Here is a 23605-nt window from a genome sequence, read left to right on the forward strand (position 1 = left end):
TTTTATTACTCTGATCAGTAGCATCCTGTTCCTTAGCTATCATATTTAGACCTCTTTAAAGTTCTTAGGGCAAATTTGCAAGATAAAAGCCATGATTACAGCCTTCAATTTACTTGCTTGTAATGTAATATATGGTAAGTTTCTGAAATAATTGTAAGCTTTATAGCTAAGCTTTCAGCTGTGTTTCATGAGGCAAGTTAGACTATGGAGACAACCTATTTTTGCTGTTATGCACCAGCTAAAAAATGTGGTAACCTTCTTAACAAGGAATAGAAAAGCCTACCATTGACAAAGGCCTTAAAACGAGAAAGCTTCTCTTTTCAGGGAACAGAAGATGGAGAGAGAAGGGAATAGCTGTGACTAGAAATGATGTGGCTTAATGATTCTGATAACCCAATGCTCTTGGCAAACCAAAGCCTTATTTTATGTAGTTTTCTTATCTCTGCTAACTTAGGAATTTGTTTGTACTTTTTAGTTCATCATCCCAACTCTTCTTTTTCAATAAACTCTGGACTTGTGCCAATAGGTTAAATCAATTTATTTTGAGGTGTCTCCTGTCTTTTTTCTTATTTGCTATCAACTTCCCCTGTTCTTTTAAAGTTCCTTGCCTTTGTAGATGAGTCTGAGAGGCTGAAAGTGTTGCAATCATCCATAAAATTGGATAAGGCTGTAGATTTCCCAGCAAACCCTGTCATTGTGACTCCAGCCTCATAGAGGGACTAACTGTAAAGGAACAAGATAAGAGCACAGGAATTGTCATATCACACCTAGTGAGCTGGTAAACTAGCAGCTCTTTATCAAAGGGTGCCCATTACCACCTATCTAAAAGCAAGGTGATCCAGCCTCTGCTTCAACTGCAGGAAAAATATTCCCCTTGAATGGCTCAATACAGTTCCTTAATTAAAGTCTAGTGGAAACCTGAGAACTGAAATGTTTAAAAATACTTTTTGCCAACTGCTACCCAGTTTCTGGTGTCTTTGCTTTGATCCCCAGCTATAAGACTCCTTTCCACATGACTTTGGACATGGCTTACCAAACAGCCATTGCTGGTCAATATCTTGGTTGCTGCCTTAGCTGAATTCCACATTATTTGCTGTTTCAAGAGAAGGAAAAAGCTAAAGCATCATTACCACTGTGCTTAACATCATATATTCAGTGCATAATATGCAGAATTTGGTTTTGCCTAGAAACTAGAAGTTTATTAAAGCAACTTTTGGAGGTTGCTCACAATAATTAGGCTTGTAGTAAATAGCTCCTCTGGTTTTTCTCAAAACCTGTTATTTTTTAAACTTAGCATTCAACTTTTTCTTCTTGATAGCTGCGAACCATTTTAGCCTAATTTAGATACTAATAAAAGAAAGAACATACCCCCTGTTACAATCCGGTTTAAACCCAGAAAAGCAAAGCAAGCTAAGTCTCTGCATAAACTGGAAAGAACTTAGAAGGTTCAAAATATTCCCAGAAACGAGATTAAAACCAAACGAGGCTAGATGTTGATGCCAAAAAATTGATGTATTTTATTTAATAGTAAAAGAGGCAAAGAGAAGGGAAGAGAAAAGAAAGAAAGAAATGGAAAAAAGTGTGCATGGGGGTTGGGGGAACAGGGAGAGGTGACAGGGGTTAGGTGGAAGCATATCACCCATCCAAGGGTCCCAACGATGTCTCGTTGCTCCCCTCCATCTGGTCTGCTGGTGGTGAGGGTCTCCTGTCACCGCCGTGGCCACGCCGCCACTCGCCACCACACCACACACCAGAGAGTGCAGAATCCCGTGGATTAATGTACGCTGTGGGCCAGGTGGGCATGGCCAGGTGGGAATGCCCACGTGCCTCCTCTTGCAGGGGCTGGCTTGACACACTGTCCCTTGCAACACTGAGGGTCTGTTGCCTCATCTCTGGTGCAGGGTCTGGGGACCCCTTTGGGGGGCCCCTGTGATGGGCCGTGTCACCCCTTCTGCTGTGGATGAGCTTCCCCCCCTGGGTGAGGGTCCCTCAGCTGGGCTCCTCTGCACAGGGGAGGATGGGCGGTCACTGCGCCTCTCACCAGAGGCGTTTCCAGCACACACCCAAAGCCTCTCCTCCCTCCACCCTTTGGTGCAGGGCGTCTGTGCCAGCCTGGCAGCTGATTGCCCTGGGGCTGTGGTCTCCACCTTGGAGGTGTTAAGCCTGTGCTTTGTGAATGTCCCCAGCCCTGAGTTGTTACTTTATCTTATCTTCATCAGCGAGCAGTGTCAGGCCTCAGTCAGGGCCTCATTCAGGGTTCAGTAGTCTTCTCTGCAGCTTTTGTAATACAGTTTTAAAAGTCCTTCAAGAAAATGTTTAAGTCATAAACTATAATATTTCAGTTTCTGACACCCTCCCCCTCCCTCCTCCCCCCAAAAAAATCCCACCTGGAAACTGGCATGTATAAGAAACAATCACCTCTATGTATTAACAATGTGTTATGGGGCATGTTGCTGACCAGTTGCTAAAGTCAGCAAATCAAAAAGCCAGCACTGGCTTTTGTTGAAGATTTTATTCTCCACCATAGAAAAGAGACAACTTCTTGATACTGAAGAAAGCAAAGCAGTTCAAGTACCATCTCCCGCTGTACATATTAAATATTTTGGCTTCTTTATTGAAAGAAACATCTAGTTTCTATATGTGTTCTACATTTGGCAGAATGTCAGCTAAAGTCATCTCAGTACAGCACTATGCAATACTCAAGATTTCCATTTCAGCAAAAGCACACTGCCCTGTTTCACTAAGCACTAATCCTGTTTACTTACCTTTTACAACATTAGTCAGTGTCACCTGACTATTCCCTCAAAACTGAGTCATCTTCATATCATCCAGTCTGTACTAGCAAAAACAAGGAAGACAGGGATACCTATAAGATAACTTATTCTTGATCTATAAATATTATCTAATTATAGACATGATCAAGTGCCTATTTTTAAATACCAGAGGACCCTTTGATCCTTACAAAAATCAAATAATTTCTGACAACTTTCTTAACCAAAGCAAAATTAGCTCACTGGGATTTGAGTTTCTAAAAGCCCAGCAGGAATGCTAAATTCGATGGTAGTCAATACTGAAAAGCAAAGACATCTAAAACACAACTTTTCGAAAAGCAGATTTCAAGCAAGCTAGCTTTTAATTCTTTTTTTCCATTGCTTATCACATTATACAGCCTCATGATTCACAGTAGAGACTATTTATCTAACATTGAGTGACTTGGAAAATTGGCCATTCAAATAAATTTTGTTATAAAGAATTCAAGTCTGTCCTAAAAGAAATAAAAATCTGTCCTAGAAGCAGTCAGAAAAGTTTAGGGTTCTGAAAAAAAATTTGTTCATTGTTGATATTCATTTGTTTCTTATCAGGCTGACAAACTCCCAAAGATGTTCAATATAGAACAATATTTTCCTACGTGAACTATATATCAGAGGCAAAAAAATGGATCATTTCAGAAGACCAAAACCAGTGCAGATAGGAGGAGGAAAGGGATAAATCGCTATTAACATTTTTTCTGAACGTTGTTTTGTCCTTAGCTGAACTCCAGCACAACAAATCTTCATGCAGAGAACAACACAGAAAGTATAACTTCTTTACTTTATCTATATCTATCTATATCATCTATCTGTGTCAGCATAACTAAACTGTTGCTTCTTAATTACACCAACAGTTTATCACCCTGCAGAGTTATAGTCACCTGACAAGCACAAAATCAGCTAGGTTGGAGAAGATCTTTGAGACCATCAAGTCCAACCTATGACCTAACACCACCTTGTCAACTAGATCATGGCACTGAGTGCCACATCCAGTCTTAAACACCACTGGAGTAGTGACTCCACCACCTCCTTGGGAAGCCCATCCCAATGTCCAATTATCCTTTTTGTGAACAAGTACTTCCTAATGTCCAGCCTAAAACTGTGCCCTGTTATCCTCTCGCTGGTTTCCTGGGAGAAGAGACTGATCTCCACCTGGCTACAGCCTCCTTTCAGATAGTTGTAGAGAGTGATAAGGTCCCCCCTGAGCCTCCTCTTCTCCAGGCTCAGAAGGCCATTTGCCCAGAGGACAATGTCTCTTATTGTTGGAAACTGAGGCAAAGAAGGTATTAAGTACCTCAGCCTTTTCTTTATCCCTTTTAAATATTTTCCCCATGTCCAATAAAGAATTGAGGTTTTCCTTGCCTCTCCTTTTACTATCAATGTATTTATAAAAACATTTTTTATTTTCCTTTATAGAAGTGGTCAGGTTAAGTTCTAATTGAGCTTTCACTTCTCTAATTTTCATTCTGCATGACTTAACAACATCCTTAAACATTTCCTGAGTTGCCCGCCCCTTTTTCTAAAGGGGAAAGGTCCTCTTTTTTTCCCCTGAATTTCTGCAAAACTCACTGCCCATCCAGGCCAGTCATCTTCCCCGTTGGTTCGTCTTCTGGCACATAGAGACAGTCTGCTCCTGTACCATCAAGATTTCTTTCTTGAAGTATGTCCATCCTTCCTGGACCCCTTTGTTTTCAAGGGCTGTTTCCCAAGGTACTCTCCAAATCAGTCTCTTGAATAAGCCAAAGTCTGCCCTTTGGAAGTCCAGTGTAGAAGTTTTTTGATGCCCCTTCTTGTTTCACCAAATATTGAGAAATTTATTATATCACGGTCACTGTACCCCAGATGGCCTCTGACCACCACATCTCCCACCATCCCTTCTTTGTTTGTAAACAAGAGGTCTAGTGGAGCTGTCTCAAATCTCAGCTACAGTCATAACCTAATAAAGAAAAATTATTCTCTCTCACTCAAAGCAAATATTTTCTCCTGCTCAAAAAGCCCTGAGGGAGATCTATACAACACATCTGAACTGCCATTCATCCCTTCCCTTTCCACCTTTACTTCACTGTGCAAGGCCTCTGTAAAGCTGAAGCTTTCTAAAGAAAATGATCTTTCTCAGTACAAGTTGACATACTTATTTTCTTCAAATGAAGGCCATTTTTATCAATGTTAAAGTGAGTCCTACACACAAAAAGAGTTAAAAATTAGTTTCATCTAAGTGAGAGGAAACAAAGAGAAACCAACAGCACATCTATGACATGAGACTGGATGCTAAGTCAGACTCTTCCAGATCCAGAGATATTTTTTGTGACTTATGTAGTAACTTACATACAGAAAAATAAGTATTAATGTTCTGTCTCTTACTGTGTAGCTCAGATTTTCCTGTGAATAATCTTATTGTGAAAGCTGAAACATGAATAATAGCTGCACTCTCCCATCCTGCAATGAATAGCTTCATTTTATCACATTATTTCTCTTCTCTCTTTCAGCATATAACTGTAGTGGGAGGTTTTAATGGTAGCCAAATAACTCCCATTTCTACCAGCATTTATGCTTGTTTATGACTTATTTGGGAAAGGCAATGCTTTGGCTCAAATGCTCAAAGCAACAATCTATCAGTTGCACTACACCCATCTGTGTAAGGAAAACCTGTGCTTTGTGTGCAGGAGAGGATGAAACACTCATAGCATCTGGCAAGAGGCACTGACCTTGGGAAAAGCTGACAGTGCATCTTCTGTGCACTCACTACGCATCTCTGCCTTAATTCCAGAGCTCTGTACTTACACAGCCCTGTATATAAGTCTGAAGTGTCTGTAGATAAAACCAAGTCTAGGATATCTAAACTCTCAGTCTCCGCTGCTCCTAAGTATACCAGACCTGTCAAAAGAGGTTGGCCAAGTTTTCCTGTATTGAGTTTTTGGATTTTTTTTAATCCTGCATGTTCCCACTGTTCCATGCAAACAAAGTAGCCCCAGTGTCTGAGGAATATGAAGTTTTCCAACATGCTTGTTCAGTGTGTCTACTCTGGTGCAGACAAGTTCCTTTAGAGGCATTGGTTTCAAGAGGCACCTAGCTGAACTCTAACATGTATTACCGTGCATTTTTCAGACAAATCTTGCCGTTTTTATTAAGTCTACAATTTAATTATAGTGTCCCAGTTTTTTAAATAGAATCATAGAATAGTTTGGGTTGGAAGGGTTTAAAGACCATAGAGTTCCCTAGCTTCCTGTCATGTGCAGGGCCACCTTTCACTGCTCAGTGCTCCGTCCAGCCTGGCCTTACACACTTCCAGGGAGGGGGCATTTTCTACTTCTCTGGGCAACCAGTTCCACTCCCTCACCACCTTCACTGTAAAGAATTTTTCCTTAATATGCAATATAAACATACTTTCAGTTTAGAGACATTTCCCATTTGTTCTGTCATTACATGCTTTTGTAAAAATACCTTTCTTGTAGGCTCCCTTCACGTACTGGAAGGTTGCTATAAGGTCTCCCCAAAACCTCTTTTCCAGGTTTAATTTCCAGCTAGGCTTAAACCATGGCAGTATTCTGAGCAGAGCCGGTGAGCTAATCAGGTCTGCATTTTCAAGATGAAGCCAGTAAGAACACCGAAAGAGATTTCTTAACTATTTACAGGTTAATGTCCCAAAGCTGTTTGAGAAACTGTCAAATCAAACTCTGGTGTCTCAAAGTAGTTGAAAGCACAGAATTTGGCTACTCTGGGGATAAACAGCCAGAGCTGCACTGGTACCCTAAGGATATGGGAAAAGTATATCTGTGATATACGGATCCAGTATGGCTCTCTGTGAGGCTGCCTCCTCTCTGCCACCAGCACAACCACCTTCCCGCCAAATCCAGCTGCCTGTTACCAGGAACAATTAATGAACTAAGCTGAGTTTTGTCTGAAAAAAGCCAGCTGCCCTGTAAAGCCTGGGTGATCTGCTGTGCCCATCCCTGTTGCCCAAGAAAGCTGCCCCTTTGCCTTATGTCCCTGGCTGGGCTTGGAACTGCTGCCTCTGCAAATGATTGTAAGAAAAAAATTACTAAATATCTTTTTTTTTCCTCCTCTCCATCTCCGTGTACAAAATAGGCCAATTAGGTATTCTGAACACTTTAATTAACAAATTAGTTATGAACTGGAAAAAATGGTCATGCTTTCTGTATTCATCAGGCTACGGTAAATTAACATAAGCTAATGATGCTTTTTTTAATGCAATTACTCGAGCTTCACTCTCTACAGACTTTATTTCTTGGATTGTGTTTTGAATGAAAAGGGTAATGTCTTTCCTTTCTAAAGTTACTTTTTCAATGCATGAGTATGTCTTGGCACTTTTCTTTCATTTTTTTGATGCTTCTTTTTCCCACACCTCCACAAAATTCACTATCCTCTTGTAATGAATGTTTGAATGTTTTTTCAGAGGAATGAGCTAGTGCAAACATTTTCATTTGTCTTTTTAAGAACTCCTTCTACAAATAATAAATATTTATGAAAAAATATTTCATTAGGGCCAGATCATTAAAGCACAGAAAACAACTTCTAAGGTCAACCAAGTGAGGTTCACAGTTGCCTTCTAAAGGGAGATACAAATGTTTATGGAGCTGAAGTGGGTTGTGGGTTACATTACAAATCAAAGTGGGGTGCTTAACTACTTATTTTGAAGGTGAAGAATATGAAAACCTGATTATATGGTAGGATGTGAGGCAGATAAAGACAGAGAAAACTTTTTGATGCAAACAAAGAGCTGAACCCAAATTCTTTATGGATTTTAAAAGAAAAACAAAAACAAGAAACAAAACCAAAACAAACCCTGAGATTGAAGTTAGTGTGAGACAAAAATTTTATTTTGAGTAATACCACAAGGACACGTTACTAATAAAATGAAAGTGTTTTAATTTACTATCACAGGTAAAGGACCTCCTGAAAGAGCCATTTCTTCATATTAATAAAAAATTTTTTAAAACCCAAATAAAAACAAACCCAAAAAATCCTCAAACAACACAGAGTACTCCCCTAAACAAAACATCAGTTGCTTGTACTCTCTCTAAAGCATTCCAGCAATACTGTTTACACTGTGTGCAACACGAATAATACTATGTCACACACAAACACATTTCTGGGATATATAAATAAATGAATCAGTAGAGGCCATTTCTTTTTCCACCATAAGTAATTGTCTATATTTTTAAATGGATAAGTAATTATTTAATAAATAAGGACTCTAAATTTGTCCTGACTTCTGACAACCTAGTTTGATCTACACTGTTCATGAGATGGTTTTTGCAAACCTACTGTAGTGGGCTGTAGGACATGTAGTTATCTAAAGCACATATTTACAGAAAGAGAACTGCTGTTTATTTACTTTTTAAAATGCAATCATGTTTTAGTGATTTACTCTCTCTTATAGACACACAAAAGCTAAGTGGATGGTACTATTCTCTCAGGATTGTAACTCTTTTATGCTACTCTGTTCATTACTTTCAGGATCCTTCCTACTTATTAAAGACAACATACCATAACCTGGATAGTGAGCTTTGAAACCACTGGCAACTCCATAACTTTTTCCTAAGAGGGCTTTAATCAAAATATAATGAGTTATGTTGTGTACAGGTATTCTTAGCGAGCTCAAAGGTGTCCTTGTCAACCCAAGGAGACTGTAGTATTTAAGGTGATGATCTGTAGTGTGCTAACTACTGCATGCTAGCTCCATACTGTCCATTTGGAAAAATGTTAGTTCAGAGGGAGCACCTCCTTACTTTGAGGTTCATACCCAAACTAAATTCCTGGCAAGCCCTGTGAAGGTACAAGCCCAGACTGCTCACACAATCCAGGTTGATTCTAACTGCCCCTTCCACATTCACTTTGCCAGAAGGAAAATGACATAAAATCCTTCTCATAGTAATAAGCAATTGGAGATGTAGTGACATTCATTGTGGTATTGGAGATTTTAAAAGTGAAGGTAAAAAGAGCCTAGGCTAATTGTCCTTAGAATTCTTCAAAGGCAAGGATCTAGCAAGCATTTTTATATTTTCTTTTAGTAGAACCATTGCCATAGATCTGATTGACTAACTGGAAATGATCTGGGGAATAAAAGAATCATTTCCCATTATAGATAAATTTTTGCATCTTCTGCACAGAAGGCAGAATTTAAAACTCCACTGAGAAAAAAAAAAAAGGTCACAAGTACACCTATGCCAACACTTAAAATTTTTGATGCTTGTTTTATAGTCACATTAATAATTGTGATAACAGGCCAAGGTCAGCACACTGATTAAAAGGTAACCTGAAAGCCTAGATATGAGTTACACAGTGGTGCTAGAAGGACTGTTTTTTGGACATTAACTGCTCTACAGAAACTTCCTTTCATATTATGTTATCAATTTCATTGGTAGCATCAGATTCCCTGCTAATACTGGACTTAAAACAGGACCCCTGGATACCAGATTTCCTCTTTTTTATTCCACTGTGCAAAAGATAATTTCCACATATCCAAAAATTCATTATGACCTTCATACTTTCACTGTCTGCTGGGATTACTTCTGAAGTTCTGAGACTACTCAGTTTCAAGCAGCTTCCAATTATATTATATAACATTACATTATGTTGAAATAATGTAGAATTTTTTCCCTAAATTAAAATGGTATGAGTTGCATGATGGGCAGCATTAATTCTTGTACTAGTGAGAAGTGTAAGGTCCAATAGCTTGGGAACCATTAAAAGGAAGATTGATAACGCGTTATATCAAAAGTGTGCTAAGAATCCTTCTCAGGGTGTGATGCAGTCCATTGATCCCACTGATGGCAGGTCATAAGATGTGAGACCTCATCACCTTGACATCACATATGAAAAAGCTACTGAGGATAGATTTTAAAAAGCTGTAGAATTAACTTATTGAAAGCTCTCCTTTTCTCTGATGCCGCTTGTAAGCAGTGGCAGCAATACAGACTTTTGCAGGAGAATAGGTATGACAAAAAGGGAAGGAACTGTAATCTTTTTAGCTAATCTACTAACTAGATTCCAGTTAAAGTTTGATCTGTCAATGACTTAATGGCATATATTTATGTGCCAATGGGGTTGACTTCAGTATCAGTCATTTTGGAAAGCAAAATTAATTTTTTTCAAAGATAACGCATTCCCATATCCTCCAAATAGTACATTAAATCATTTCATATACTTGGAAATGTTTGGTTTACACAGGAGGAGAATCTGACCTGATAATTGGCAGAAAACTCAAAATTATTTTTCTTAAGTAGTCCATCCAAAGCAAAAAATTTTAGGATTTTATAGCATTGAAAGATTTCACAATGTTTGCATATACATAGATAAAAATGGTAGTGACAGACACAAAGAAGAAAAGCCATGAGCATTTCTCCTCTTCTCTGGTGCTTTTTTCCCCTCATACAAGTTACAGAGATTTAAAAAAGAATCTGCACCTTCGTAATACTAGCACAAAACATCACAAAAATAAATTTAAAATGAAAAATATGCTAAACACTACAATACAGTAGAGCACAAAGACTTAGTTGTTTAAAATGAAATATTGTCTTACTACCAAAAGGATAATTTATAGAAACTGGCTACATACAGCTTTGTCTGAACACTTGCTAATTCAGGACTGTTTAAATTTTTAAGTCCAAAGTCTTAGTTTATGTTTAAAATGAAATATTGTCTTACTACCAAAAGGATAATTTATAGAAACTGGCTACATACAGCTTTGTCTGAACACTTGCTAATTCAGTACTGTTTAAATTTTTAAGTCCAAGTCTTAGTTTATGAGCCTTTAACATAATTCAGGAGCCACCACACTACTTTTGCCAAACCTACATTCACTATGAAATTCATTGCATCCTTCTGTCTCTATAGAAGTTTTATCACAGCTGAATTTCAAAGTATCTTTATGCCTTTTCTTTGCAGGCCTGATGGGGATAGCAGCACTTGCTTTGTCCAGCATTAACTAGTTATATCTGTTGATAAGTAGTAGTGTATCTAGTAGTAGTATAGTTTCTTGCAAAGCAAAGCAGCAAATTTGTCTACATTTTCTGGGGCCTTCTTGTTCCCTACTTCTTTCCCTGATAATAAAATGAAAGTATTTAGGTTGCTTTGCCCAGCTACTATGACTGAAAGTGCCCAGGAAGGCAGAAGAAGGAGGGGACCCCATGAGACAGTCTTTGGGGATCCATGAATGAGAGAGCTGGTTTAAAATGCAGATTTGCATTGTCCTCCCAAGCTTTTGGCTCTCTGTGATAATGGAAACACAGATTTGCAGTTGTAATGATTACATAAATCAGAGACTCTTACTCACCGACATGGAAATTGTGGTTTCAAATTTTATATGTATTGGTATGAATTTGCAAGGCACAGACAGACCTGTAGGTAACAACGAATATTTGTTTCTACAATCAGCAATTTTTCCTATAATGAAAAATAAACTTTTCCACCCCCCCCCCCCAAAAAAAAAAAAAAAAGACAGTATACTAATCTTTGCTTATCCTAACAAGAAAAAAGGTTCAGAACAGGAACAAGGGGAAATGCAGAAGAACCACCAAGTAAATTGATTTGGAGTGGTTAACATTTCTAATCAAACTTCTGTCCATCAAATCTGCATTTCTTTTGAAATAAGTATACATACTAACCCATAAGTCGTTGAAGGCTTACAGGGGTCTGAGTAGACAGATGTGGAAAATGCAAAATATTTTCACAAACTGACACAGAAACCCACCCATGTATGCACCCTGGAGGTTTCCAGATCAATATCATTCCACAAAGTTTTAATTCTATTTGCCTAAATCAGTAGTTATAGGATTTGTAAATGAAATGTTATCAAATATTAGAAGTAAATTCATGGATGTTTCTGCTTTTGAAGTCTCCTAAAAACTGCTGAAAATATTAATTTTTTTTGTGTGTGCTTCCTTCCAGTTGCAACATTTATAGAAGGAAAGTGAACCAGAGGAACTATAGTGAAGACTCCAACCTTCTTAATAACATGATGTGGCTGTTCAGTGAATCAGTGTCTTAATCAATGGAATAAAGTATACTATCTATTCAGATAAAGTGTTTTGCCAGTCTACAGTGAAGTGCCATGAAAACAGGAAGGAAAAATAATTGGGTTGGAGAGTAGAACTTTCAAATGTGTATTTCTTTAATTTAAAGGGTCTGGGACTAGAGGAGGGGGAGTTCTTTCCATTTAATGACTTGAGCACAGTGTGGTTTAAATAGCACATTTGATTTGAGAATCTATTAGTTGATAATGACTCCTTGGAGAGAAAAAAATTGGATTCACTTATTACTGGTTTGATTAGCAATATCTGTAATTCCATGAAGTTGTAAAATAGCTCAGCATTAAAACTGAGCTATTTTCCATCACTTGCAGAAGCAGAAGCATAAACACAGACAGACAAGTTCCTGTGTTAAACACATTCCTGAATTCTGCAGTACTTTTACTGCCACTAGGATTAGGAAAATTATATTTGTTCATGTACATAGAGATGCTTCAGTTTTGAAAAGTATTTCTGCTGTGCTTTATAGGTGTTAAGAGATGGATGACAACAACCTAACAAAGTTGGTATTTAAACAAAGAGATGAAACTAAATTTCAAATGAGGAAATAAAGCCAGTGTTTGATTAATGACAACACTGATCCATAATGGTAAAGAAACGTCATTAAAAGAAACTGCATTGTAGTGATTATAAGGGCAAAAGGGAAGGGTAAATCTAATTAACAGAAAAAATTAAATTCCAAATGTCAATCTGCCTTTCACTTAGAACAGAATAAGTAGTCTAGTAAACTAAAAGGAGAAATACTCATCTAAAACAAAAGAAGATCCTCCCAGCCAAGCTGATGCTAAGTTGTATTTTATTAAAGTGGTTCTAGTGACTTTTTTTTAAACTTAGAAAATGGAATAGAATGGAAACGGACATAACTATATTCATACAACAGAATTTAACTTAAATGATGAGCCTTGTTTTAGAATTGAAGCAACACTCCTTTCATCTGGTCAATGAACATTTAAAGACACAACTGAAGTGACGTAACAGCCTATCAAAACATTCGTTCAAACACACTGCAACAGAAAGTATGAGAACTGCAAAAGGCATGTAACAAAATACATGGAGCAAAGAAATAAAAGCCTGCAACCAGCATAGAACAGCATCTACTCTCATTGAGAAGTAACAGACCATATTATCTACTAGTCTGCAGGTCTAAATGCAAAGAAATTGCCAATATTCCTGCCTGGCCACAGGCTCTGCATCAGATCTGCAGGCCAGTAGCACTAGAGCTCATCAGTCATATTTTCTCTAAGCTAGTCTTTGGCTTCTGTTCAGCTTGCATAGTTGCAATAGCAATTCTTTAACAACCAGTAACATAACCTAATTTGTTTTACATTTAACTTAGCTGTGTGATTGCATGAGCTACTGACTACCAGTGTAAAAATTCTGATATATTTCAGTATCTATCATAGCTATTCTGCAGGGAATAAACTGTTACTGTATAAAATTGTAGGGTAGAGGACTATAATCACGGGATGATAGCAGAGGTATTGAAAGTACCAGCACAGGTTGGCATCAGAGGAAGCAGGTCTATAAGTAACTCACTAGGGCAATTACTAGTCATTAAAAGAAAGTAACTCCAGGGCCTGGCTAAAGTTGATTTTAGAGAATAAAGGAAAAAAAAAAGAAGAAAATAAAGAGATCAAAGAACAAGAATTCTACACCTGTAAACCACAAATATATAGGAAAGTGGCAGAACAATAAACCAAGATCCATGTCAGGGCTCTGAGAGAGAGAGTACCAACAGGCCATAATTGCATTACCCAGTGGAGAACCCACTCACCCTCCCTGTGAGTCTGGGGGTCCCATTTCAGCCTCCAGATACTACCTGAGCCACATCACAGGAGTATCCATGCCTGGGCCCACCCCATACTCTTCCCCACTTAAAAATTATGTCTCCTGGCTTGACATCAGACCCAGCTCATCCCTTCCTACGTGATGATCTCCAGACAACTGGCAGAGCTGGCAGTGCTACCAGCACTAGTCGCCCTGTTTGTGGACAGGGGACGGTGCCTCAATATCATTATACCAGGTAGGCCATCAAAGTTATGCACCTGTTCTTCCAACCACTAAGTCTGAGGCAGCTTTGTTACTTCTGAACAAAGAAGTATTACAGATACTCATTGTATTACAGATATATATGCAAAAGCCAAAGTCCCTGTGGTGATAGAAAAAAAACCTGAATGACAGCAGTCATTGCTGAGGTGGGAACAAGTTACATCAAAAAAGCACATCAAAGCTGTTTAGTTTTGCTCCAACTATGACCTTGCAAATGCTCATTTACCCAACAAAGACAGGTATGCCCTTTTATGTGAAGCACATTATGCAGCTGTACTGTATGACTCCATCGACATCAGGCATGTGGCCCTCGCTGCTACATGCTAGAGGTTACACGTAGTGCCCTTCTCCCTGCAGTGCAATTACTGTCCCATACAATGAAAGAGAAATTCACTCAGTTAATAAAAACTGTCTGTTCAAACAAGCATAAGCAATAGTATTCCACATAAAACACATTTTCACATTAAAAATACCATCCATCATTTTTTGAAATATCTGAATGCTAAGGTTGAGAATGTCCCTTACCTCCTCGCTTGTTTAACTTGGCATACCCTGGCACGTAGCTGCTTGTCATGAATGATGAACTGCTGAAGGAGGAATGGGGTAACGCTGAGACCAGAGGTTCATCACACTTTTCTGAAACACAAGAAAACAGATTCACTTTATGCTCTTAATTATTTATATGTATTAAGTGACAATGTGCATTTTATTTTCCCTCTGGGTGACAACATATCCTTGTTACTTTTGTACATGTGGAATTCATGTAGCTACATCACAGCTCTTCAACAAAAAAAGCCTACGAACACAAACGAACAAAACAAACAAAAAAAATCACCTCAAAAAACACAAGAAAACACAGACACACACACTGACATGAGAAAATAAAGACTCAACCATTGACAAAATAAGGTAATGGTAATATCTAACCATGAACCATCACCTTTCTTAGGGATACAGTGGTTGAACAAAAAAGCCTGCCCTGATATATTTGGAATGTTTTTGGTGACATGAAAATCTAGTGCTAAAGAAAAGTATTATCATGAAAGCTTTCTAAGAAGTAGATAAGGTACAAATTTCCCATTCTGTAATAGAAGTGCTGATAAATCTGATATTAAAAAAAAAAAAGAAAATAAATTAGGGAACATTAATGAATACCTATGAATTATCAGATACAACAGATTCACTGAAAAATCTATACTAACTAATCTCTATAAATCATTTGAGTACTCCACTTCCATTTTACCCAGTTATAAAGAAGATTAACTTGGTATTAGCATCTAAAATGGAAAAAACCCCAAATCAGTATCTTAGCCTTCCTAATGAAGAAAAAACTGTACAAATCTCCTTCTTTTGTATGATATAAATCAGAATTAAGAGAAATGGCTTAGGATTTTTCAAATACTTAATTAATGTACTGCCTTTTGTTTAGTATTGTAGGTATTTCAACAGATGGGAGAAATATGTAGCTTAAATTGCTCATTTACTTCACAGGTAAAACTAAAAAAAGCCTTAGCCTACACCAGTAAGCCTAACTAATCTTTTTAAACACATGCACTGCAGCACAGTCTCTGCTGTAAGTGGAAACACCCTCAATTTATGTATTTAGAAAGCGTTAGGTCGCCATAGGTGGTCCTCAATAGGTCTAAATACGCGTAAGCAGCATATTTAATGCTCAGCAACAACACCTAGTTCTGGTACAATTAAAAACCAGTAATTTGGTCACACTGGATCACACAAGGAGACCAAATTAATCCTACCTTCTAAAGAAGAGCTTTAAGGGGGAAAAAAAGGATTGTGAGTGAATCAAGTAATATATCACACAATTCTCCTAAACTGTGCAGTCTCATGTAATGAAAAATAAAATTACTTTCACAGAAACAGAAACTGAAACACAGAAATACAGAAGAACATTCATTCAGGAATCAGTATTTTGACATTTAACAAAGAAAATAAGTGTCCTTTACAAATCTCTGAGTTAACAAACATTAAAGGAAAAACAAAATCCACAAAAGCACAAGCAAGAGTAAAGGGCAGATGCTTTGGACTGAATTAAAGGACAATTCCAATAACTTTTAAATTCGCTACCACAGTATTTAATGATGGAATTTTGACAAGGGAAGATAAACGGTTTGAAACATGATTGTTTATACCACAAACCAGAAAGATCGATTTCCTCCTCCCTCTGCTTTGGCTGCAGCATGTTTGGTCAGAAGCCCGCAGTCGGGTACGCCTCCCATCACACCTCTCCAGCAGCACACCAGGGCTGCACACACCTCTGCCTGGGAGCAGGGATGTGGCACAGAGGAAAGCTCTGTGTCTGCAGATCCTGGGTGCCGGGTTGCTTTTATTTCAGCCAAAGTAGTACAAGGTTAAAGCTAACAATAGAAGGTAGCAGCAGACTGCCACAATTGCCAATTTTTGTCCTAAGTGCCACAATCATATAAACACAGAACTACTTGACAAAGCTTTTCTCAACTATTTTTTAATCTATCAGTATATTTTCTATAGATCATAAAACTTTGCAACTTGGAAACTGCTTGTGCTGCTGCTTCTTTATTAGTGTTGCCTAGCTATAGAGACTTGAAGGCATTTGTCATTAATCCTGTTGTCTAGGTAAAAATGGAATGAAACATTTAAAAGCAGAACAACAGATAATCAGAAGTTTTTGAAAATACAAACCAAAATCTCTTTATAGTATTTTTCTATGCTTATATTACATAATATTTAGTGTTAAGGAAAAACATATATTCTCATCAGTAATGAAAGCTAAGATTGAACATGTGCCTTTGTTCTGTTTCCTGAGGGTGTTTTAATATATTTTGTAAAGTAAATTGTTAGGTTTATACAATTTTCTGCCACTCATAGCTTCAAACTGGGGTGGGAAGAAAAACCTGCATCTTCCTGGAAAAATATTAGCAATATAAAAACTTAGTTACAAAAAGTGTGTTCTATTTATGCAATTTGATTTCTTTCTAAATATAATGGGAAGCTACTGCTTACTATAGTCTAGAAAAACCTGTTAAATAAAAGATCTATCTTAAAACATAAATAAAATTTTTAAAATGTGAGCAAACTCTTCGTTTCTGCCATAGAAATAAACGTAGAATTTTGATATTGAGCTTAGAAACATGACAGATGAAAAAAAACCTCTCCCAACAATAGAAGTTCATCAGAACTTCTGTTGTTTTACTGATTCCAGTAGCTATTGAGAAATCTCCTTTCAATTTGACAGCTGTTATATTTGTGCTACTATTGAAGATGCACAGAAGGAAATATGGAAAATTTATTTGGAATGAATACTAGTTTCTAAACCATTAATGGTCTGCCTTAGCTCTGTTTCACTAACCCATACTCTTGGATTCAAAAAAACAAGACAGACAAGCTTCACTTAGTTAAAAAAAAAAAATCCCACAGGAAGCATCCCTCTATTTGCCACTGTGGTCACAATTTTTACAGATAGTCATGAATATGCTTCATTTACTGTACATGTGCTTCCGAAGTGCTTAATCTGAACACTGATTTCTTAATTTGGTTGCAATCACCAATACAGTGGTGGGGGCTAAGAAAAAACCCAGAGCTGATACAATTTGCCTTCATTTTTGTTTAGAACTGTAATCCTGTCCTATGTCTATTTTGACGTACCAACTAACAGGAAAGGAAGAAATCTCACTTTCTTATTGCTTTAAAAAAAACAAACTTCCCAATCTGCCTGCTCATTTAGGCTTCAAAATATAGGAAATTCACCATAAATGTGTATGAATTATAGGGAAGGACTATATTTCAGATTAATAGACTTAAAAAAAATATTACATCTCATCAATAACTCATGACTTTAGGTCCAACAGAACAAAAGTTAAAAGACTGCTTACATAAGCTGGTATTTCTATCCCTATATGAAAGTTCCACTAAATATATTGCACTATTTAAACTTCCATCAGAATATGAAATACTCTTATACCACAGATTTAAGAGGGGAAAAAAAAAAGTTCTTGGGAACCTTTTGTTCTTCCGGCAGTTTTAGTTATTTCCTGCAGAATCCAATTTTTTACTTACTGTAACCAGAATCATATATACCTTCCTGTTACTGAGATATAATAGCCTTCCCCACATAAGTCAATGCACTGTGCCCTGTTAATCAATTACAGAGCACACTCTCCTGCCAGCATCGCAGTAGCAAAGGAATAAACTCTCCTCCATACCATTTATCTCAGTGATACATTAACATCCAAGGCAGCTTAGGTCCATTTAAATGTTAACTTTTTGAAGCAAAAAGACACTTCCACTCCACTCTATTCTGTTTAGATCAAGAGAATTGATAACTTTGTCATAGGTATGATGACATTTGCTGCTCTGACTTCCTTATTCAGAGGGAAATAACAGTATATGACCATCAAAAACAAGTCTCCTTAAGATTCAAATAATTAAATCAATGGAAGGAAGGCCTCATAATGTCATTAAATACAAATACAAAACATATGCAATCCCCAGTCTTCAAATTCCTCAAGGCCTAAAGATCATTGAAACAGAAGTGTGCTGTGCTCTTGCTCTGCTCTTACATGTTTTCTCAGGCACCTGGCTATTGGAAACCAAAGAGCAGACAAGATGGATCTCTTGTCCTGTCAACTGCAACCTCTCATATTTCTGCTGTTCACATGCAACAAAACCAAGAAAGAATATCTACCCTTTTTTTCCTGTTTTACAGTCTATTTATAGTTTATTTTTATATCCTACCCATCACACTGGATAAATCAAAAAAGGCCTGTCTCCTATTTTGCCTGCAATTGCTTTAATTCCCACTTAGTAGTCTATGAACTATTTGGGGAATAGGGACTACATTATTTGAAGGAACAGCTCTTGATTGTAACACAAAGCAGACCATATACACACAAACTCTCTTATCAACCCTATAGGTTATTAAAGCTTATCCTCAGTATACCAGTGACTTCAGTGATTTTTGATGGGCAAAGCAGAATAAAATACCTTGATGCTTCACTTCACAGAAGTCTGTTCAAATGCTTCCTGATCAATAAACAGGTCACCTGTAAAGTTGCTGACATATCTTATCAAAGTAGTCTCAGTAGATGAAAAAAACAATCTGCAGTTCATCTGTGTCTTCTTGATATTTGTATCTAGCAGTAGGTTAGAATGCATACAAACTATCTAAAAATGTTAAGAAATGGGAACAGTATACATTTATAGTCACAGGTAGTTTTTATTAATAATTTGGATCTCCCAGAAGCTCTTGCAAAGATTTTGTCAGCAAAGTAAAAAGAGAGCTATGATGTGTACAGTGGTTCTTAAAATGAAAAATATTTGGATACTGATAACTGGAACTCATCAGAAATAAGTGATGGTGACTTGCTAAGTATGCTTTTGAGTAAGAAAAGCTTTTACATCATATAGTCCAGTGTGCACTGAGGAACATACCTTTAAATAAATACCAAATGCCAAATCCACAAATTAGTCTCTCCTGCTTTAAAATTTTCAATCAAGATTTCCTATCAAATTATAATCTAGAATAACAGTTTTGCTGAAGGATAGATCTAAGACACAAACATGTCACCAATAAAAACTTTACTAAAAAAGGCTCCATATGTTATTTCAGAAGTGAAGAACTCAAAAGCTGGACAACTTAGATTCAAAAAAGGCAAATGACTGCAATGTCAATATTATATTCCGAATTCACCATAATAAATTGCTAGTAGAATACAGAAGAGATGACTCAATCTGTAGCAGCATTGAAAAAATATGGATATTCATCCAAAGCCCTGACTCTCTAACTAAAAGTCCTAATCAGTTCTCTTTTACACTAGACAAACAGAACATTTACAATACAAACCACAAAATCTGAACTATTAACAGTATATCCAACTCATTAATTATACAAGAATGCCTGTCAAGTCTAGGAGAAAAAAAGTTATACACAATTTCAATCTTTACTTGTAACGCAAAAGGATCCTGCTTTAAATATGAATTCCAATATAAATGTTAGGGAGCAAGGGAGAGAATCATAGCATCTGGGTTTAATTTGTACTGTGTGCTAAATGCCAGTTTATCCTAAACACATTTTTCTCCTTCAATTTGAATACGTAATTTCACTGTAGTGTGCTGAGGAGGAAGAATAAGCCACCAGGCACTTCTGAAAAGCAGTCATGAGGTTGCAAGGGCACTCTGAAATGTGGGTAAGCACATATGGGAACTGGCATATCTCCAATGACAACCAATAGGAATATTAATGGGGCTGGTTTGGATTGCAGTGTATTATTATGCTGAGACAGCCACACTTTCTGTATAGCACAGGCAGGTTTTGTAATCCAAAATGAATGCTAGAATATACCAAGCTTAATTCACAAGCCTGTGTCTAATGCACTGTTTCAAATGAACTTTTAAAGGGATGCAAGCCAAAAATCAGGAGATACTTCAAAGCAGATCATCATCAATGGCAACCCCTTTAAAAATCAAACTTAGAAGCAGGTGTTAGTGAAAGCAGGCTGTCACAAGCTTAATTTCAACCTTGGCCCTGTGTCACAACCCTGCTGTCCAGTATGATATACGTCTGTACAAACTTCAGATCGTGTGGGACAGAAACACAGGTAATGGCTGAAAAATGCCAGGTAGGGTATACCTCATGCTCCCAAGTACTTAAGTCAGTAAGAAATCAGTGAAGATTTTATCAAAGACCACCTTCTCTTATGGGGAAAGAAAATACTTGCCTGTTAGGTGTACTTGCCAAATATACCAGCCTTTGATACATTTGGAGTGGTTCGTGGTTCAAACAAACAACCCAAAAGCCTTTTGCATGTTTTACTGTGCTTTTTCTTGACTTGGAGGACAGTTTAAAGAAAACCCACCATAGACTGCTACTTCCTTTTTCTCTTTCGTAGGATAACAAGCTAACTTTACTCCTCCCCAAGTGTCTTGGACCTCTTTATCTAGATACTAAACAGGAATGATGACTGGTAGAGTAGAAGCTTAATTTTTCACCCTCTTCTGTCCCACCTATTTTCCATATTACAGAAGTTGGCAGTTTCTCCACATCACTGGCATTTCACAGAACACTCTTGATGGACTGTTAGAGAGCCAAATTCACATTCAGCTTCATGAGCAAATGAGTCTAAGTGTCACTGAAGCTTTGCTGTAAGCATTGCTAGAGCTCAGCTGTAATCGAAAAGATTAGAGCAGCTCATATTGATCGCCTGGGATGTTTCATATTCCACTTCAAGTTGCATGCCACCAATAGAGGTAATACATTGTTGCTCAAAAAGGTTAACTGCTGCTGGAAAGGAAGAAAATGTAGCAACTATTTTTCCCCCTACAAGGTGAAGCCATAAATTACATTAATTCGGTGGTCTTCACAGAACCCTTAAGTATCAAGGTTACTTGCTTTGAAGTTTATATCAAGCTTTTCTTTAGAGCATTTTAAGAAAAGGAACAAGTCTCAGGTAATGTTTTTTTTTTATGGCAGTTACTCTGAGCAGAGCAGTGGACAGGCAGTGAGATCTGTTTCTTTGTTCTGGTTCTGAATCAGGAGTTCATCTTTGGGCAATACTGGGTGCATCACCAGGACCATTTCTAAAAGCACATTTGGATGCCCAAAACCAGACTGTACTTTACAAGATTTTACAAAGTATCTTTTTACCTGAAACTTCATTTCTTTTACCTATTGACCAGTTTTTAGAGTAGCCAATGACTTATTAATCTGAAAGTCATGACAACCTTATTATTACTACATGGCTACACATTTTGATTCCTACAAATTAGCGTCCTATTCCATCACAAGGCCCAGGCTATTAATAAGTAAGAAAACTTTCTTGATTTGAGGAAATTTTAATAAACTTTTTTAAACATCCCTGAGAAACATTGGAAATGAAAATAACATAAGAATTGTATCAATGTGCAATGTACTATATGACTACTATGAGACATTTCTGGATTCATTGCTTTAATCAAGGGGCACACAACATAATCCACAGTACTCTTCACACTTCTGTCTTTAACCACTGAAAATGAGAAAAGGGTTAAAGCTAACATCATTAATTACTGTGATCTAAAATTTACCCAGAGAGATTAGGTTTTATTTCTTAATTAAATTATTCAGTTTGGAATACTTTTAAGTATAAATGTATACAAAGCAGCCTCCTGAAATTCAAGTTTATCAAAATTTCAATGTTTCATAAAGGAAAACTAGAAAACGGTATCAAAAATTTGCCTAATTCAATTTTTCAGAAAAGTGTAATCAATTTAAATTCTGCATACATCAAAATGCATATTCCATTTAGTATTTTATATTTGGAAAGAACAAGGGACATTTGTTTATATTTATATTTATATTTAATAAAAATTAAATATATATCTAATTGTTTAGTAGAATTCAATTTCAAATTATTTAAAAGGTTCTTTTTATAGTATCTATGCTATATGGACGGTAAGACTACTTAGGCAGCTGGTGTTGGCTGGAGGTTGTGGTTGGATTTTGGGGTTTTTTTTGTTGGAAGAGAGTGGGCAGCAGACGTTTTTATATCACTCTAAAACAACAGCACATCTGGATTGCATTTGGTCTACTTTACAGTCTACAGTCCATTGAAAATTCATCAGATAATCCCACCCTTGCTACTGTGTCTTTTATGAACACATTTGTAAACTGTTTCACACCCTGTAAAACTCAGAGCTGTATGAGAAACCTGTCATGTTTTTTGCTCATTTAAAAAAGTCTCAACTACTCAGGTCAATGGCACCTGGAATAATTGAAAGTCAGTCAGTCTGGTTGTATGCTTGGGCTTTCATTAAACTGTCCTTAGTGCATAAGCAGTAGTAGACTATCAGCTCTATGCAAAGTAAAACTCACCAATATTTCCATATATTTGCATATCCAATCCACAGATGCCTCTTCAGTTATTAACCTTCTGACATGCAAATATACTTCTTCACCTTTTCATTACTGAAAATACCTGAGCATTTTGAAGGATTTTACAGCAAACGAAACTCCAGCTGACGTATCTTTACAGGTACATGTGATTTTTCACATACTGATGCCTATCTGAGTTAAGTATGAAGAAACCTACAGTCAGGTCACGCGAAGTTTTAGAGTAGCAGGCAGAAGGACTCATAATGATGAAGGAAAAGAATACTGAAAATCTTCAGAATTTATTCTTCAGTCTCATTTAAATTAAAATAATTTCATTAATTATCTAGCCTATGTTCCTCCTCTGTCAGTTTTATACCAACTAGTACCTTTTGTTTATTTGGAGGGGTGGGGTGGGTTTGTTTGTTTTGTGGTTTTTTTGGGGATTGTTTGCTTTTCTGGGTGTTTTTGTTTTTTTTTGTTTTTTTTTTTTTGTTTTTGTTTTTTTTTTTTGTTTGTTTTTGTTTTTGTTTTTGTTATTGGTTTGATATTGTTTGTTTTTCAGGACCTAGAGATAAGACACTAATAGATTTTTCTAAATATTTTTCTCAAACAGGTTTTTTCTTCATCATTGCTTTAGCAGGTTTCCATCTCTAAAATTAAGACTTTATCTCAAGCAAAAACAAAACATGGGGTTTTTTTCCTCATGGTCCAACTTATTATAATGGTTCCTTTACTTTTAGCAGTTCTTTATCAACATAATTATTCTGAATTTAGAGATGTTACTCTAGGCTTTGCTAATTTAATCAAGATCAAAGCAACCAGGGAGTGACTTTAAAATTGCTGGACACTTC

At 36.9% G+C, this 23605-nt stretch overlaps 1 protein-coding gene across 1 annotated transcript in view; it reads right to left on the minus strand.

The window, feature by feature from the left end:
• CNTNAP2 (contactin associated protein 2) overlaps window positions 1-23605 on the minus strand; it is a gene marked incomplete at its 5' end in the record, with an annotated part of 1036243 nt that overhangs the window by 694130 nt on the left and 318508 nt on the right. The window contains one exon of the mRNA XM_082287522.1: window positions 14435-14545. Within this exon, the coding sequence (XP_082143648.1) occupies window positions 14435-14545 (111 nt within the window). The remainder of the gene's footprint in view (window positions 1-14434; window positions 14546-23605) is intronic.

The sequence above is a fragment of the Coloeus monedula genome, assembly GCF_965178545.1.
Source record: "Coloeus monedula genome assembly, chromosome: 1".
NCBI classification, from domain to species: domain Eukaryota; kingdom Metazoa; phylum Chordata; class Aves; order Passeriformes; family Corvidae; genus Coloeus; species Coloeus monedula.